Source organism: Salvelinus namaycush, chromosome 35, assembly GCF_016432855.1.
Source record: "Salvelinus namaycush isolate Seneca chromosome 35, SaNama_1.0, whole genome shotgun sequence".
NCBI lineage: Eukaryota > Metazoa > Chordata > Actinopteri > Salmoniformes > Salmonidae > Salvelinus > Salvelinus namaycush.
The window spans coordinates 18,797,767-18,815,872 of NC_052341.1; the positions used below are offsets into that span (position 1 = coordinate 18,797,767).

Sequence of the window (18,106 nt, forward strand, 5' to 3'; positions counted from 1 at the left end):
GATTATATTCCATTCTGTGGAACTTTCTGTCCATTGATGAACTTTCTGTCCATTGATGAACATAGGGTGTCCATCAACTTTGTCACATGTCCTGTGGTTACATTTGCTTCTCTCTGGCGGCTGGCTGTGATTCGCTGCACACCCTTACACAGGAGTATCATTTTTGAGGCTGTCACATAGCTGAAAAGAGAGAACAGTAACTTATTAGTTCAGGTTCATGTTTTGTCTACTGATACTACATTCTCATCTACTGCTCATATACATATATAATACTGGATTAAATAATGATGTAGTAATACCTGCTTACTGTACCTCTCTCCACTGATTTCCACAGTGACCTGCTCAAAGGGTTCCAGGACTCTGCACACCTCCTCCACCACCTCCCATTCCTCTTGGGTTAGAGCATCAACAGGTGCATTGACAATGGCCAGGGTAGAGATGATGACATCCTTTTACTCAAGAAACCGCTTCAATATATAAAATGTTGAATTCCACCTTGTAGTGCAGTCTTGTTTAGGCCTCAGCTCAGGCATCCCCATCTGGCGTTGTGTAGACTTTAGTTTTTCAGCACCTACTGTGCTCCTGTGGGCTTCATGGGGCTTCATCACCTTCAGAGCATCTCTTACAATCAGGTTGATTGTGTGGGCAAGACATGGATGATGGGTCCATTTAAAAATGTTCATGGCTTTGGTTATGTTAGCTGCATTGTCGCTAACACAACAGACCACTTTTCCATCTACTTGCCATTCTCTGACCACTCAACAGTTCCTCTGCCACGTTCTCTTAGGTGTGTCTGTCGCTGAACTCAAAGCAGTCCAGAAGGCAGCTAGACATGGATAAATCTTCAATGAAGTGACATGTAACCGACATGTAAGAAGTGGTTACCCTTGATGTCCAGCAGTCAGTGGTAAGGCAAACTGCAGTAGCTTTTGGACGCTTTCCCGCACTGAAGCCTGTGTCCTCTAATACACTTCTGTCATCATGAAGTGCTTTGAGAGACTTGTCAAGAATCCTATCACCTCTACCTTACCTGACACCCTAGACCCACTTAAATTTGCTTACCGCCCCAATAGATCCACAGACGATGCAATCGCCATCACACTGCACAATGCCCTATCCCATCTGGACAAGGGGAAAACCTACGTACGAATGCTGTTCATTGACTATAGCTCAGCATTCAACACCATAGTACCCTCCAAGCTCATCATTAAGTTCGAGGCTCTAGGTCTGAACCCGCCCTGTGCAACTGAGTCCTGGACTTTCTGATGGGCCGCCCCCAGGTGGTGAAGGTAGGAAACAACACCTCCACTCCACTGATCCTCAGCACTGGGGCCCCACAAGGGTGCGTGCTCAGCCCCCTCCTGTACTCCCTGATCACCCATGACTGGGTGGCCAAGCACGCCTCCAACTCAATTATCAAGTTTGCAGATGACACAACAGTAGTAGGCTTGATTACCAACAATGATGAGACAGCCTACAGGGAGTAGGTGAGGGCTCTGGGAGCCAGGAAAATAACCTCGCACTCAACATCAACAAAAGAAAGGAGATGATCGTGGACCTAAGGAAACAGCAGGGGGAGCACCCTTCTATCCACATCGACGGGACCGCAGTGGAGAAGGTGGAACGCATCAAGTTCCTCTGCGTACAGATCACTGACAAACTGAAATGGTCCACCCACACAGACAGTGTAGAGAAGAAGGCGCACCAGAGCCTCTTCAACCTCTGAAGAAATTTGACTTGGCACCTAAAACCCTCACAAACCTTTACAGATGCACAATTGAGAGCATCCTGTCGGGCTGTATCACCACTTGGTACGGCAACTGCAGGGCTCTCCAGAGGGTGGTGCGGTCTGCCCAACGCTTCACCGGGGGCAAACTACCTGCCCTCCAGGACACCTACAGCACCCGATGTCACAGGAAGGCCCAAAAAATCATCAAAGACAACAACCACCCGAGCCACTGCCTGTTCACCCCACTATCATCCAGAAGGCAAGGTCAGTACAGGTGCATCAAAGCCGGGACAGAGAGACTGAAAAACAGCTTCTATCTCAAGGCTATTAAATAGCCTGTTAAATAGCCATCACTAGCAGTTAGAGGCTGCTGCCTATATACATAGACTATAAGGGCATAGGGTGAGACCCAGATGCAGACACGGGAGGCAGATGGTTCGAGTTCCTGATGTTTATTAGTATCCAAGGGGCAGGCAAGAGAATGGTCGTGGACAGGCAAAAGATCATAACAAGGTCAGAGTCCAGGAGGTACAGAGTGGCAGGCAGGCTCGAGGTCAGGGCAGGCAGCATGGTCAGGCAGGCGGGTACAGAGTCAAGGCAGGCAAGGGTCAAAACCAGGAGGACTAGCAAAAAACAGAGAAAAGGAAAAGGCAGGCGCATGGAGTAACACGCTGGTTGACTTGACAAAACAAGCCTAACTGGCACAGACAGACAGAAAACACAGGTATAAATACCCAGGGGATAATGGGGAAGATGGGTGACACCTGGATGGGGTGGAGACAAGCACAAGGACAGGTGAAACAGATCAGGGTGTGACATAGACTTGAAATTACTGGCCACTTTAATAAATGGAACACTAGTCACTTTAATAATGTTTACATATCTTGCATTACTCATCTCATATGTATATACTGTATTCTATACTATTCTACTGTATCTTAGTCTATGCCGCTCTGACATTGCTCATCCATATATTTTTATATTCTTAGATGTGTGTATTGGGTATATGTTGGGAAATTGTTAAATATTACTACACTGTCGGAGCTAGAAACACAAGGATTTCGCTACACCCGCAGTAACATCTGTTAAACACGTGTATGTGACCAATAAAATTTGATTTGATTTTATCTTAAGTAATCGCACAGCTCCCCCTTACTAACTCTGACCTTGCTGATAGCTACTTTGAGGAAAATCTTACTTACTATGACTGAGACATGTGGTTGTCCCACCTAGCTATCTTAAGATGAATGCACTAATTGTTAGTAGTGCTGGATAAGAGCACCTGCTAAATGACTAACATGTAAATGTAAGGTAGACATGCAGAACATGGAATAACAACAATATAATGTACTCACCCATGTTGGGCATGGCTAGTTTGCTGCTCTGGGGAGAGGCTGTGCCTGAGAAAAGTAACCTGACTATGTCCTGGAGACAGATAATGACAGGATTAGCATTGTGTGTGTGAGATACATAGAGGGATAGTGATTGGCTTAGACATTGTCTGTCAATTTTGTTGGCTTACCTGTGCTGTGGCCCTCACTTTCTGATACAGAGCAATGCCATGGATGGGATCAGGGGGACCACTGTAAACTGAAGGGAAAAACACAGATTCAGTAGAACACTCATGGCTCTCTGAAATGCTACTGTCGTAAATAGAAAGATGAAATGGAGACAGTGAGGTGTGTTAGTGGTCATATCATCATCGTCATGTTCATCATCTCACCTGAGGCCTGCTGGATGAAGGTGGAGTTCCGTCTAAGTTCTGTCAGAAAGTGAGGCGATCCGTGGCCACAGAGATGGACTGTAACGGCAGTCTACTTCGTCCTCCTCCTCAGACGAGGAGAGGTGAGAAGGATCAGAGGACCAATACGCAGCGTGGTAATTTTCCATAATGAATTTAATCAACACAAAACAATACACTATACAAAACAACAAAAGAACATACCGTCACAGTCCTAGCTGGTGCAGAACACAAACACAGAGACAGGAAATAACCACCCACAATCCCCAACACAAAACAAGCCACCTATATATGATTCTCAATCAGGGACAACGATTGACAGCTGTCTCTGATTGAGAACCATATCAGGCTGAACATAGAAACAGACGAACTAGACACACAACATAGAATTCCCACCCAGCTCACGTCCTGACCAACACTAAACAAGCAAAACACATAAGAACTCTGGTCAGGACGTTACAGTACCCCCCCCTGAGGTGCGGACTCCGAACGCACCCCTAAAACTCAAGGGGAGGGTCTGGGTGGGCATCTGTCCGCGGTGGCGGCTCCGGCGGTGGACGAGGACACCACTCCACCACTGTCTTTGTCCCCCTCCTTAGCGTCCTTTGAGTGGCGACCCTCGCCCACGACCTTGGCCTAAGAATCCTCCCCAAGGCCCCCACATGATTTAGGAGGTAGCTCGGGACAGAGAGGTAGCTCGGGACAGAGAGGTAGCTCGGGACAGAGGGGCAGCTCGGGACAGAGGGGCAGCTCGGGACAGAGGGGCAGCTCGGGACAGAGGGGCAGCTCGGGACAGAGGGGCAACTCGGGACAGAGGGGCAGCTCAGGACAGAGAGGCAGCTCAGGACAGAGAGGCAGCTCAGGACAGAGTGGCAGCTCCGGACTGAGTGGCAGCTCCGGACTGGGTGGCAGCTCCGGACTGGGTGGCAGCTCCGGACTGGGTGGCAGCTCCGGACTGGGTGGCAGCTCCGGACTGGGTGGCAGCTCCGGACTGGGTGGCAGCTCATGACTGGAGGGCAGCTCATGACTGGAGGGCAGCTCATGACTGTAGGGCAGCTCTGGCAGCTCCTGACTGGCTGGCGGCTCTGGCGGCTCCTGACTGGCTGGCGGCTCTGGCGGCTCCTGACTGGCTGGCGGCTCTGGCGGCTCCTGACTGGCTGGCGGCTCTGGCGGCTCCTGACTGGCTGGCGGCTCTGGCGGCTCCTGACTGGCTGGCGGCTCTGGCGGCTCCTGACTGGCTGGCGTCTCTGGCGGCTCCTGACTGGCTGGCGTCTCTGGCGGCTCCTGACTGGCTGGCGTCTCTGGCGGCTCCTGACTGGCTGGCGTCTCTGGCGGCTCCTGACTGGCTGGCGGCTCTGGCGGCTCCTGACTGACGGACGGCTCTAGCGGCTCCTGACTGACGGACGGCTCTAATGGCTCGGGACAGACGGGCGGCTCTAATGGCTCGTGGCAGACGGATGGCTCAGATGGCGCTGGGCAGACAGATGGCTCAGATGGCGCTGGGCAGACGGATGGCTCAGACGGCGCTGGGCAGACGGATGGCTCAGACGGCGCTGGGCAGACGGATGGCTCAGACGGCGCTGGGCAGACGGATGGCTCAGATGGTGCTGGGCAGGCAGGCAGTGCAGGCAGCTCAGACGGCGCTGGGCAGACGAGCAGTGCAGGCGGCGTTGAGCAGACGAGCAGTGCAGGCAGTTCAGACGGCGCTGGGCAGGCAGGCAGCTCAGACGGCGCTGGACAGACGAGCAGTGCAGGCGGCGTTGAGCAGACGAGCAGTGCAGGCAGTTCAGACGGCGCTGGGCAGGCAGGCAGCTCAGACGGCGCTGGACAGACGAGCAGTGCAGGCGGCGTTGGGCAGACGGCCGACTCTGACCTGCTGAGGCGCACAGTAGGCCTGGTGCGTGGTGCCGGAACTGATGGTACCGGACTGGAGACACGCACCTCAAGGCTAGTGCGGGGAGCAGGAACAGGGCACACTGGACTCTCGATGCGCACTATAGGCCTGGTGCGTGGTACCGGCACTGGTGGTACCGGGCTGAGGGCACGCACCTCAGGGCGAGTGCGGGGAGAAGGAACAGTGCGTACAGGGCTCTGGAGACGCACAGGAGGCTTGGTACGTGGTGCCGGAACTCCCTTGAGCACTGAGCCTGCCCAACCTTACCTGGTTGCATGCTCCCCGTAGCCCGTCCAGTGCGGGGAGGTGGAATAACCCGCACTGGGCTGTGTTGGCGAACCGGGGACACCATGCGTAAGGCTGGTGCCATGTACACCGGCCCGAGGAGACGTACTGGAGGCCAGATATGTAGAGCCGGCTTCATGGCACTTGGCTCAATGCTCACTCTAGCCCGCCCAGTGCGGGGAGGTGGAATAACCCGCACTGGGCTGTGTTGGCGAACCGGGGACACCATGCGTAAGGCTGGTGCCATGTACACCGGCCCGAGGAGACGTACTGGAGGCCAGATATGTAGAGCCGGCTTCATGGCACTTGGCTCAATGCTCACTCTAGCCCGCCCAGTGCGGGGAGGTGGAATAACCCGCAGTGGGCTGTGTTGGCGAACCGGGGACACCATGCGTAAGGCTGGTGCCATGTACACCGGCCCGAGGAGACGTACTGGAGGCCAGATATGTAGAGCCGGCTTCATGGCACTTGGCTCAATGCTCACTCTAGCCCGCCCAGTGCGGGGAGGTGGAATAACCCGCACCGGGCTATGCACCCGTACAGGAGACACCGTGCGCTCTTCCGCATAACACGGTGTCTGCCCGTACTCCTGCTCTCCACGGTAAGCATGGGAAGTGGGCGCAGGTTTCCTACCTGCCCTCGCCACACTACCCTTTAGCCCCCCCCCCAATAACTTTTTGGGGTTTCTTCACGGGCTTCCAGCCCCGCTTCCGTGCTGCCTCCTCAGACCACCGCTCCTGGGCTTTAGCTGCCTCCATCTCTTCCCGAGAGCGGCGATATTCTCCAACCTTAGCCCAGGGTCCTTCTCCGTTAAATATTTGCTCCCATGACCATTCCTCCTGGTACCGCTGCTGCTGTCGCTGCTGCCCGTTGCCACGCTGCTTGATCCTTGTTTGGTGGGTGGTTCTGTAACGGCAGTCTACTTCGTCCTCCTCCTCAGACGAGGAGAGGCGAGAAGGATCAGAGGACCAATACGCAGCGTGGTAATTTTCCATAATGAATTTAATCAACACAAAACAATACACTATACAAAAGAACATACCGTCACAGTCCTAGCTGGTGCAGAACACAAACACAGAGACAGGAAATAACCACCCACAATCCCCAACACAAAACAAGCCACCTATATATGATTCTCAATCAGGGACAACGATTGACAGCTGTCTCTGATTGAGAACCATATCAGGCTGAACATAGAAACAGACGAACTAGACACACAACATAGAATTCCCACCCAGCTCACGTCCTGACCAACACTAAACAAGCAAAACACATAAGAACTCTGGTCAGGACGTTACATGGACGAAGATCTTCAGAACCTGGAAGGACAGAAACGATGGAAAGGGAAGAGGGATAAGGCTCAGGAGGAACAGATTAATACATTATATTATTTATGGTGAAGATTAGCTGCATTCTTCTACATGATTCCTCTTCAGCCTCAGTTAACAAACTATGGTAAAATTCAGTGTTTGGGGTTTCTTAATGCAGGTGAAAGCCTGCTAACCTGGCTAGCTGAGCTCACCTTTATTTTGACATGGCAGGATTCTACCTCCAGCCTCTTCAACAGGTACTCCAACAGGAACTGACCACACCCAGTGGACTCCTGGGAGATTTCTACACGGCCAGGAGGATAAAGGATGCATACTGTACTGTCTTTGGGTTGACATTGAAAAGAGGTGAATCTTGCTAAATGATCTTTCATATCAGAACACAGTACTGTATCATCATACAGTGGGAGGTGATGGGGTTAAAAGGATACTTCCGATTTCTTCAAATAGGTAGCTAGGACAAGGCGATTCATCATCTACTGTTGCTTTCATCAGAATGGGAACCTGAGAGAGAGATCTATCATCAGGCATGGCCAGGTGAACCCCAGAATAGAACATTTAGCAAGGATTGCTGTCATGTCAAAGCTTCAGTTATTCAAAAAAGAAGTTTTACTTTAACCCTTTTTCTCCCCAATTGGTAGTTACAGTCTTGTCCCATCGCTTCAACTCCCCTACGGACTCGGGAGAGGCGAAGGTCGAGAGCCATGCGTCCTCTGAAACACGACCCTGCCAAGCCACACTGCTTCTTGACACACTGCTCGCTTAACCCGGAAGCGAGCCGCACCAATGGGTCGGAGGAAACACCGTCCAGCTGGCGACGAGGTCAGCTTGCAGGTGCCCGGCCCGCCACAAGGAGTAGCTAGAGCGCAATGGGACAAGGAAATCCCGGCCAGCCAAACCCTCCCCTAACCCGGACAACACTGGACCGATTGTGTGCCGCCTCATGGGTCTCCTGGTTACGGCTGGCTGTGACACAACCTGGGATCAAACACCAGGTCTGTAGTGACACCTCAAGCACTGCGATGCAGTTCTTTAGACCACTGCGCCACTCGGGAGGCCAAAGCATCAATTTTGTCTTTAGCACAAACAGGACACACAGGGTGGGTACAGTGTGGGAAGAAATCATATCAATAGACTGTAAAACTCAAGTATAGTCTGACGATTACATACGATTTCTGTTCAGAGAGTGTGATCTCATATGATGTGCTAGCATTCTATCGTTAGTTAGGCTGCTGTAGTGATACAGTAAACAGTGGGCGTAATGGAATATACAAAACTATTTACTGTTCCCGCAAAACGTGACATATACACATTATATCAAAATATTATTTTTCAAAGTGTTTATATTTGTAAATAGCACCAACTTTTTGAAAGAAAGCCAGTCATTCCTTGAATATTGCTATGATTTTGCCATCCCGTTCTTCTTCTTCATGAGGTTTAACGGCGGTTGGCATCCAATAAATGTTGCATTACCGCCACCAACTAGACTGGAGTAAAACTCCTTTATACTTTCCTTGGACAAAGGGAAATAAGTCAACCAATACCCTACCATCTAACCCTACACTCATTAAAAACCCACCACCTTACTCCACAATTTAAAACTACAGTATCTAGTCCTACCTCAGCCTAAAAGCCTGAAAGGACGGGACACGACCGCTCAACACACCCTGTAACTTGTCTGACATCAAATCTCGTACATTTTGCAATCTTGACTGGAGGCTGCACTTCTCTTCAAATCAAATCAAATTGTATTGGTCACATACACATGGTTTGCAGATGTTATTGCGAGTGTAGCAAAATGCTTGTGAAAAGTTTCCTAAGGACTCGATTTGAGCCGGCGCCATCTTGAGGGACAGACAAGGGAGGCGGGGCCTGTAATGACAGGTAGCCAATCAAACAACAATGGGTAGTACTCATACAATGGAAAACAGAAAGGAAAACGAGCACACTGCTGCTCATGCTCCCAGGTGATATTTATTTACAACAACATTTCGACCCTTAGGCCTTCATCAGGCGTCCATATCCCAGGTGTGGGTGGAAGTACTCAGTGACATCACTTCCTGAAACAGGAGGTAAAAAATGTATAACATAGTTTCACAATATTAACATTCAATGTATTAAAATATATGGTCATACACTTGGAATGTGATCAATATTTACAGTAATATACATACACATACAATATTCAGTTAGGAAAAAATGACTCATACAATATCATTGGCCCAATACTTTTGTGTTATGTGAATAACATAATGCATTTTCCCTGTTGATTGACATGCAATGCACTGGTGAACAAGGACACTGTTGTAATTGTCTTTTTTGATGTGGAGAAGGCTTATGGTATGATGTGGAAGGAGGGGTTGCTAATCAAGCTTGATATTATGGGGGTAGGAGGACGAACATACAACTGGATAAAGGACTTCCTGTTCTGAAGGTCTATCAAGGTGAGGGTGGAGAAGTCTCTATCAGGCAGCTTACCTGGTGGATAACGGTACACCGCATGGGAGCCTGATTAGTCCTGTGTTGTTCTCAATCATGATCAATGATGTTCACTCTCAGGTATGGACAGATATTGGGATGTCGTTATTTGTAGATGAAGGGGCCTTACAGAAGAGGGGAAGAAATGTGCCATACATAGTCAGGAAGGTACAGGAAGCAATTGATGAGGTAGAGCGATGGGCATTAATGTCAGGATTCAGGTTCTCTGTAGAGAACTCAGACAGTGTCTACTCACATCTAATCCATCTGTGCTGAATGACTACCGCCCTTTCGCCTTGACATCCTTAGTAATGAAATGCCTTGAGAAAATTGTGAAGCCCAGCAGAGGAGTTGATGATGCCATTCTTACTCTCCTCAACATGGTCTACAGACATCTAGAGGGTGCCAAATCCCATGTCAGGGTTTTGTTTGTTGACTTTTCTTCTGCCTTCAACACAATTCAGCCTTACATTCTGGCACAGATTCATTCGGGACTTCCCCTTAGATGGGGGGCTGGTTTTGTGGCTGTTGGACTTCCTGAGCCAAGGGTCACAGCGGGTCAAAATAGGTCCCCACGTGTCGGACATACGCAACACCAACACAGGCTCTCCTCAGGGATGTGTTTTGTCCCCACTCCTGTACATCTTGTACACTAATAGTTGTACTAGTTCCCATCCTGACAGACACCTCGTTAAGTTCGCTGATGACTGCCTTGATCAGCCTGTTGCATGATAACGAGGAACACCATGGCCCGGTCCTAAATGACTGCAGAGTGGTGTGACCAATCACACTTGGTCCTCAATACCAATAAGACCAAAGAGATGTGCGTAGACTTCAGGAAGCATACAACACTTACCTCTGCAACATCTATCAGAGGTCAGAACATAGAGATTGTAGAGGAATGCAAATATGTGGGTGTCCTCTTGGACAATAAGCTTCAGTGGAGTAAATGTGCAGACCTGATCCACAAAAAGAGTCAACAGAGACTGTATTTTCTCAAAAAGCTGAGAACTTTTAATGTTAATTGTACTATACTGACTCTGTTTTACAAATCTTTCATTTAGAGTATTTTAACTTTTGTATTGTTTATTGGTTTGGCAATTCCACTGTCAGCCAGAGAAATATGCTGAGAAGGATTATCACCACAGCGAGCAAGGTACTTGGAGTCAAACAGACAGGCCTGGATGAGATCTTTAACGTCAGGGCCCTCCGCAAGGCTCACAAAATCATTTTAGACCCAAGTCACTCCCTGTACCTGGACTTTGAACTACTCCCCTCTGGGCGCAGGTTTAGGGCACCCCTCGGTAGGAAAAACACAACTAGACAATCATTTGTGCCAGGTGTGAAATCCCTCCTAAATAGCTCGGGCTAATGTTCCTATCGACCCAGTAAGGCCAGCAGGCTAGTCTCTTTTTATTGTTATGTAACTGTTATGAAAGTTGTATTGTCAATTTGTTTTGTTATTTAAACGCCACTTTAAACGTGTACATGACACGGCAACAAATCTGTAATAGACTATGGCAGTATAGCGTATGGTTAGGCAGCCAAGGACCAAGGACATCCAAGGACATACTGGGTCAGCATTTGTAGTGCAAGAATGTGGGGTGGCAGTCAGGAAACGTATTACAGATCATCTGGCTGTATAGATGGTGGAGCTGATGGCCGTATTGTTGGCCTTGCAGTGGGTGGAGGAAGTCAAGGCAGACAGAGAAGGTATTTGCTCTTATTCATGTGCAGTATTGATGAGTCTGCAGTCCTTTAGCTCATGTAGCAGCCGGCTGAATAAGACTATAAATGTGATAGAAAAGCATCCAGCAGGAAAGTGTGATTATTGCCAGGAAACAGAGACAGTGGAGCATGTACTGCTACAGTGTGGGCAGTATGAGCGGGAAGAGAGACGCTGAGTCCAGTATGAGGGAGAAGGGTATACAGGAAATTCGTTTAAAGAGTATACTGAGTAGAACGTCATTAGATACAGTATCAAATATGTTGTTCTTTTTTTTAAACGGGCTAGCAGGTATGATTTAGTTTCTCCGTCTCCGACCCACACCCAGTACAGTAGGTGGCGGTAATGCACCATAACGTTGGTTGCCAATCGCCGATAAACCCCACAGAAGAAGATGGACGTGGAAATTAACAAATCACGTTTGTAAATTACATGTGTGTCATTTCCTGATTCAGGGTCAACAACATGGTGCCGTCCATGGTCTGTGCGAATTAATGATTTGAGTGGATATTTTCCTACGAATGCCTTTTATTTCTATGATATTTCGCTAATATTGTACAAGAGCTAATGCTGAGGCATTAGATTGTTATTCAATTGATTGTGTTCGTTGTTTTTACACTGTCAAAGACTATTGAACAAGTGTCCATCTTTGCTGCTTCTCACTCAACTGATCATGTCGGGGACAAATGTGTGGACTCGCAGTCGGGAGAGGATGAGACGGTTCCCAGAGCTGTTTGCCCAGTGTTCTGGTGAGGTGCGTAGCCACCAAACAAATTCATACTGAAAAAAAATATAAACGCAATATGCAACCATTTCAACGATTTTACTGAGTTACAGTTCATATAAAGAAAGCAGTCATTTGAAATAAATAAATTAGGCCCTAATCTATGGATTTCACATAACTGGGCAGGGGTGCAACCATGGGTGGGCCTGGGAGGGCATAGGCCCACCCACTGGGGAGCCAGGTCCAGCCAATCAGAATTAGTTTTTCCCCACATAAGGCCTTTATTACAGACATAAATACTCCTCAGTTTCAAAAGCTGTCCATGTCGCTGGTCTCAGACGATCCCGCAGTTGAAGAAGCCGGATGTGGAGATCCTGGGCTGGCGTGATTACACGTGGTCTGCGGTTGTGGGGCCGGTTGACATACTGCCAAATTCTCTAAAACGACATTGGAGTTGGCTTATGGTAGAGAAATTAATGTCACATTCTCTAGCAACAGCTCTGGTGGACATTTCTGTAGTCAGCGTGGCAATTGCACACTCCCTCAAAACATGAGACATCTGTGGCATTGTGTTGTGTGACAAAACTGCAGTGACTTTTTGTCCCCAGCACAAGGTGCACCTGTGTAATAATAATGCTGCTTTAATCAGCTTCTTGATATGCCACACCTGTCAAGTGGATGGGTTATCTTGGAAAAGGGGAAATGCTCACTAAGCGTGATGTAAATGAATTTGTGTCAAAAATTGAAGTAAGCTTTTTGTGCATCTGGAACATTTCTGTGATCCTTTATTTCAGCTCATTAAACATGGGACCAATACTTTACATGTTTATATTTTTGTTCAGTATAGATGGCCACTGTTTGCCATACAATATCCAAAAGCATAAAGCCAAGTTAAGTTGTCATTCTGCCAATGTGAGAACTTGTTCCAGTGTTTCTCCTACCATTGTATAACTGGGGCGGCCCACCAAGGAATTTGGCTTGTGGCCCTGGATGATGCTTTTGGGGGGGGGGAAGCTCGTAAAAATAAAAGGGTGGAAACACTGCCTTGAACAATAATGTATCTATAGTGTTTCTGCAATTATCCTCCAACAGAAGTTTGATCTAAATACTGACTTTTGAATATCATGTCCTCAGGCTGCAGCTTATGGGAAGTGTGTGACAGCTACTACCACAGGCAGACAGGAGCTGAGAAAGGACCTGTGTGGTAAAGAGTTTGATACTCTAAAGACTTGCTTTGTTACAGCAGTGAGTGGCATATTACAGGTGTTCCATCATTTTGTATTACATTTTGTCTGTCTTTGATGTATAAACTCAATTGACTTGATCATCTTATTGTCTTGCAGGCCAAGAAGGGAGTGAAGTAGACCATTCCGCCCAACACATCTCTGCTGGACATATAGTGCATTCTGCTGGACATATAGTGAAGTAGACCATTCCGCCCAACACATCTCTGCTGGACATAGTTTTTTAATCGTCAACATAAACAGGGGTGTATTCACTAGGAACTAAACGTAAGGAAACGAGGAGGAACCTACCTGAATTTGTTCAATAGAAACTCTCAATTACATTGTAAAACATTTTCGGTTTGCATCCGTTTGTCTGCACTAATGATTAGGTCCACTGCCTGGGGTGTAATGTCCCCGTTGTTCCATGAACATCATGTAGTACTGTATCAATAATGCGATGGCAGGTGCTGAAAGATATCTTGACTAGTCCCACAAGCATATGTTTGACCTGTTGTTGGTCCCAGAGGTAATGCTAGCATGGTGTTTCCACTACTCTTCAATAGTGCGTCAAGGTCATACCGTTTGACTATGTAATAACATGTAACCCACCACCGAAGACTTGCAGGACTGTGTCTTTATGTAATGTAGAAATATGCAAATTGGTGTATGGGGTCTCTTTCTTTAATGTACACAACACACATTGACAACCAACATTTCATATTTTGACATTTTCAGAAATATGAGTCGACCCAGACTTAAATAACTCTAAAGAAGTCATGAGCAGTTATGAAGCCACTGTTGATGTCCTCCCTCTATGAAGTCCATTTCATTCACTGTTCTTATGGTAGCCACATCACAGGGCACCATTGTAGAAGTCCAAGCCACTGTTTCAAATGCTACAAGAATAGAGAGCGAGAGATGACGACTAATTGCACTCGAGTTCTGGAAATTCTACATTTACATCTCAATACAGGCATAAAGATGTTCACTTCGACCCATTAATTTCACCCCAAGTTGGGATAGAGGCACAAAGCAGTGGAGCCCTCACACACAGGATATGACAAAACAAAAGAACCATATTCCTTTTAAGTCACAAAAAAACACTGCTGTAGCACATGTAAGGCACAAGAACATGGAATGTAGAATCACAGAGTTATGGATTCAGAACTTACATATAAAATCATATTGGAATTGTACTGTATGTGTATGATAAGGATACACATTTCGACAGCACTACATTCTTGTTTTCAAAATCAAGAGTCAAATTATCTGGAAGAAGCACTGAAGATAACCAATTGATCCCCAATTAAATATTTTTGGAAAGCGTTCAAAGAACATGTAAAAGCCAGCACGAGGACATTTAGCTACAGTTCAGAGAGCATATAGACGCTATTTACAGCACACAATAACCAACATACATTGGGCTTAACAAAAACACCAGCAAGTAATCTTTCCAGAGCCCAAATGAAAACGCCAAATCACTTAGAAGTATCAAGGGATTTAAAATGACTAAAATACAAGTCATTGGATAGATGGTACATTGCTCTCTCAAACACAGGAAAAAAAGAAACTATGTGGTATTGCATAGCTTAACATACATTCTAGTCCAAATCTCACCCCAGAGAAAACAAAAAATAAGTTAACATTTACATACAAATATACTTTTAATAAAGACTAGATTTATGGCAGCATTATACAGCATATTATAGAATAATATGTGATCATTGCTACAATATCTTTATCATCACTATTATCCTGTATCTTCTGGAATCATGGAAGGAGCACTAAAGAAAGCACTAGTATTTGGTAATAGAAGCCCACAGACTAAGGTCACATGAAGACACAGTGGCTGCATTCATACAGGCAGCACAATTCAGATCAGATCTTTTGCCAATAATTGTGAAAAAGATCAGAATTGGGTTGCCTGTGTAAACGTAGCCAGAATGTTCCCTATCACATCAATGCATCTCACACACTCACACTCCTCCTGTACTGGTCAGGTATTGTGAAGGCAGGTGGTAAAGCAATATAGTGTGATCCACGGTACATGACTGTGGGGGAGAGAAAGAGTGTGTATGCGTTGTGATTAGTATGAATATGTGTACAAGGTTAGCGCAGTCTGACCCAGTGTGTGTGTGCACAGTCTGACCCACTATGTGAGTGTGTTTGTTTAAATATAGGGATTCGCACAGTCCAACCCAACGGTCCGTGAGTGTGTTATACCGTATTCATGTGCGTGTATGCCGTTACCCAATCCCAGTTACTCGTCTCTCTCAAGCTCAGAGGTCTGTTTAATCTGGCGTGTGTGTACCAGTGCTCCCCCCAGGGCTGCATGGAGATCTGCGTCCCCCATGTCCAAGAAGGGCTCCAGGTCACCCTCCCTGGACTCCCCTGCCCCTCCAGCACCTCTTACCCCCAGGGCTCTCCTTCTCCTCCTCAGGTCCATGTCTCCTTGATCCCTGGCCTTCTCCTTCTCGTGGATCACCTGGGGCTGGGCTTCCACAAAGTCCCTGGAGTCTGACTGGACGGCTGCCCTCTCCTTCAGGTCCCGTCCACTCTTCTTCACAGCCCCTAGTTCTCCTCCTACTACTCCTGGTTCGACAGGTCCTGGCCCAGCTACAGCCAGAGCCTGTTCCTCCCCTCTTCCTCCCCTCTTCGCTCTCTCCATCACCTCTCTCTCAGTCTTTTCCTTCTCCCACTGGATCCTCTCTCGCTCTGCTTTCTCCTTATAAGCCTTCTCCATCTCTGCTCGCTCCTTTCCCAGCCTCTCTTTCTCCTTCTTTACTTGGTCTTTTTCCATCTCCTGCTCTCTCACCAGTTTCCCTCTCCTCTCCCTCTCTAACTGTTCCTTCTCCACTCTCGCCTGCACCTCTCTATTGATCCTGTCCTCCTCCAGTGTCTCTTTCTCCATCCTCTCCTTGTCCTTGTCTACTGCCTCTACCGATCCTTTCCCTGGCCCGTCCTCAGCTTTAGCAGGTGGTGGCTGCTCCTTTCTGTGTTTGGGCTGGTCTGGTTCTACTTTCACCCCCTCTGCCACCTTCTGACCCAGCGGTACCCCTCTAGCTCCCAGCTCCCTCTCCTTAGGGTCCTCCAACGGTGCCCCTGCCACCACTGATACTCCTGCCACAATCGCCTGTTTAGGGACTTCCTGGACTACTTCCTTGGGGATCACGGGGAGAATCACTTTGACGACCTGCTCTTCTGCACTCTTCTCCACAGGGAGGACCTCATTCTGGGGCTGGACGTGATGCTCGGCCCCTCCGGCCTGTAGAGCTCCAGCTCCTGCTCCGTTGGGCTCCTTGGCGTCTGAGGCCAGGGCAGGGCCATCTTGATCTGGGTCTTTGGGCTTGGATGCTCCCCCCTCCTCCTGTACTCCCTTCTCTGCATCAGCCTCTGGAGCTTCATCTGATGTAACACAAGATACAAAGATCATTATTTACTATCCCTTTAACTGACCTAACATTTCAATTACTCATACTCAGCACTTAGACATGCATCAGAATATAAACTTAGAACATGTACGAGAGTGCACACACTGACCACGAGTGAGTATGTGTGTGTATGTGTGTGTGTACACACCTGTCTTTTTGGGGTGCATCTCCTGGTGCTGTTCCTGTATGACAGCCAGTAGTTTCTCCTGCTGGTCCAACAGTCTCTTCTGCTGCTCCTGCTGCTCCTTTATAACCTGCAGCAGAACGGCATGGTCCAACTGACCCTCTATATGGGGGGAGACAGGGTTAGAACATACCAAAACACACACAGGGGGAGTCAATTACAAGTGAGAGGGGTTGGAATGTACCAAATGGCACAGCGATGGGGTGAAGTTCATAAATCATACAGTGTATTCGGAAAGTATTCAGACTACTTCCATTTTTCCATATTTTGTTATGTTACAGCCATATTATAAAATGTATTAAATAATCAATCTACATACAATACCCCATAATGACAAAGCGAATATCTTTATTTTTAATACATTTGGAAAAAAATGGTATTAAAGTATTCAGACCCTTTGCTATGAGACTCGAAATTGAGCTCAGGTGCATCCGGTTTCCATTGATTATCCTTGAGATGTTTCTACAATTTGATTGGAGTCAACCTGTGGTAAATTCAATTGATTGGACATGATTTGGAAAGTCCCAGTTGACAGTGCATGTCAGAGCAAAAACCAAGCCATTACGTTGAAGGAATTGTCCGTAGAGCTCCGTGACAGGATTGTGTCGAGGCACATAGCTGGGGAAGGCGACCAAAAGAATGTCTGCAGCATTGAAGGTCCCCAAGAACACAGTGGCCTCCATCATTGTTAAATGGAAGAAGTTTGGAACCACCAAAACTCTTCCTAGAGCTGGCCGCCCAGCCAAACTGAGCAATCGGGGAAGAAGGGCCTTGGTCAGTGAGGTGACCAAGAACCCGATGGTAACTCTGACAGAGCTCTAGAGTTCCTCTGGGGAGATGGGAAAACCTTCCAGAAGGACAACCATCTCTGCAACACTCCACCAATCAGACCTTTATAGAGTGGCAAGACAGAAGCCACTCAGTAAAAGGCACATAACAGCCCACTTGAAGTTTGCAAAAAGGCACCTAAAGTACTCTCAGATCATGAGGAACAAGATTCTCTGGTCTGATGAAACCAAGATTGAATTCTTTGGCATGAATGCAAAGCGTCACGTCTGGAGGAAACCTGGCACCATCCCTACAGTGAAGCATGGTGGTAGCAGAATCATGCTGTGGGGATGTTTTTCAACAGCAGGGACTGGGAGACTAGTCAGGATCGAGGGAAAGATGAACAGAGCAAAGTACAGAGATCCTTGATGAAAACCTGCTCCAGAGTGCTCAGCACCTCAGACTGGGGTGAAGGTTCACCTTCCAACAGGACAACAACACTAAGCACACAGCTAAGATAAAGCAGGAGTGGCTTCGGGACAAGTCTCTGAGCCCGGACTTGAACCCGATCAAACATCTCTGGAGAGACCTG

At 47.7% G+C, this 18,106-nt stretch overlaps 3 protein-coding genes across 8 annotated transcripts in view; 1 reads left to right on the forward strand and 2 right to left on the reverse strand.

Moving 5' to 3' along the window:
- Nucleotides 1-2,981: 2,981 nt before the first annotated feature.
- Nucleotides 2,982-7,062, reverse strand: LOC120029430 (AP-4 complex accessory subunit tepsin-like). Its single transcript, XM_038974642.1, has 5 exons — nt 7,058-7,062; nt 6,948-7,008; nt 3,453-3,543; nt 3,252-3,319; nt 2,982-3,154 (listed from the first exon to the last, which is right to left on the reverse strand). Exons 1-5 carry the CDS (start codon nt 7,060-7,062, stop codon nt 3,023-3,025), a joined length of 357 nt encoding a protein of 118 aa, XP_038830570.1. The 3' UTR covers nt 2,982-3,022.
- Nucleotides 7,063-11,631: 4,569 nt separating this feature from the next.
- On the forward strand, nt 11,632-13,794 carry ndufaf8 (NADH:ubiquinone oxidoreductase complex assembly factor 8). Of its 2 annotated transcripts, none has more exons than XM_038975443.1 (3): nt 11,632-11,935; nt 13,040-13,150; nt 13,249-13,794. In XM_038975443.1, exons 1-3 carry the CDS (start codon nt 11,855-11,857, stop codon nt 13,267-13,269), a joined length of 213 nt encoding a protein of 70 aa, XP_038831371.1. In that variant the 5' UTR covers nt 11,632-11,854; the 3' UTR covers nt 13,270-13,794. The 2 variants fall into 2 exon arrangements, with proteins under 2 accessions (XP_038831371.1, XP_038831370.1); XM_038975442.1 differs by having other exon boundaries at nt 13,040-13,109.
- Nucleotides 13,749-18,106, reverse strand: part of LOC120030080 (putative sodium-coupled neutral amino acid transporter 10) — a 33,686-nt gene continuing 29,328 nt past the window's right edge. For all 5 annotated transcript variants that reach the window (XM_038975412.1, XM_038975411.1, XM_038975414.1 and 2 more), the window contains 2 exons: nt 16,711-16,848; nt 13,749-16,536 (listed from right to left, as the gene is read on the reverse strand). In XM_038975412.1, the coding sequence (XP_038831340.1) occupies nt 15,392-16,536; nt 16,711-16,848 (1,283 nt within the window). In that variant the 3' untranslated portion in view covers nt 13,749-15,391. The remainder of the gene's footprint in view (nt 16,537-16,710; nt 16,849-18,106) is intronic.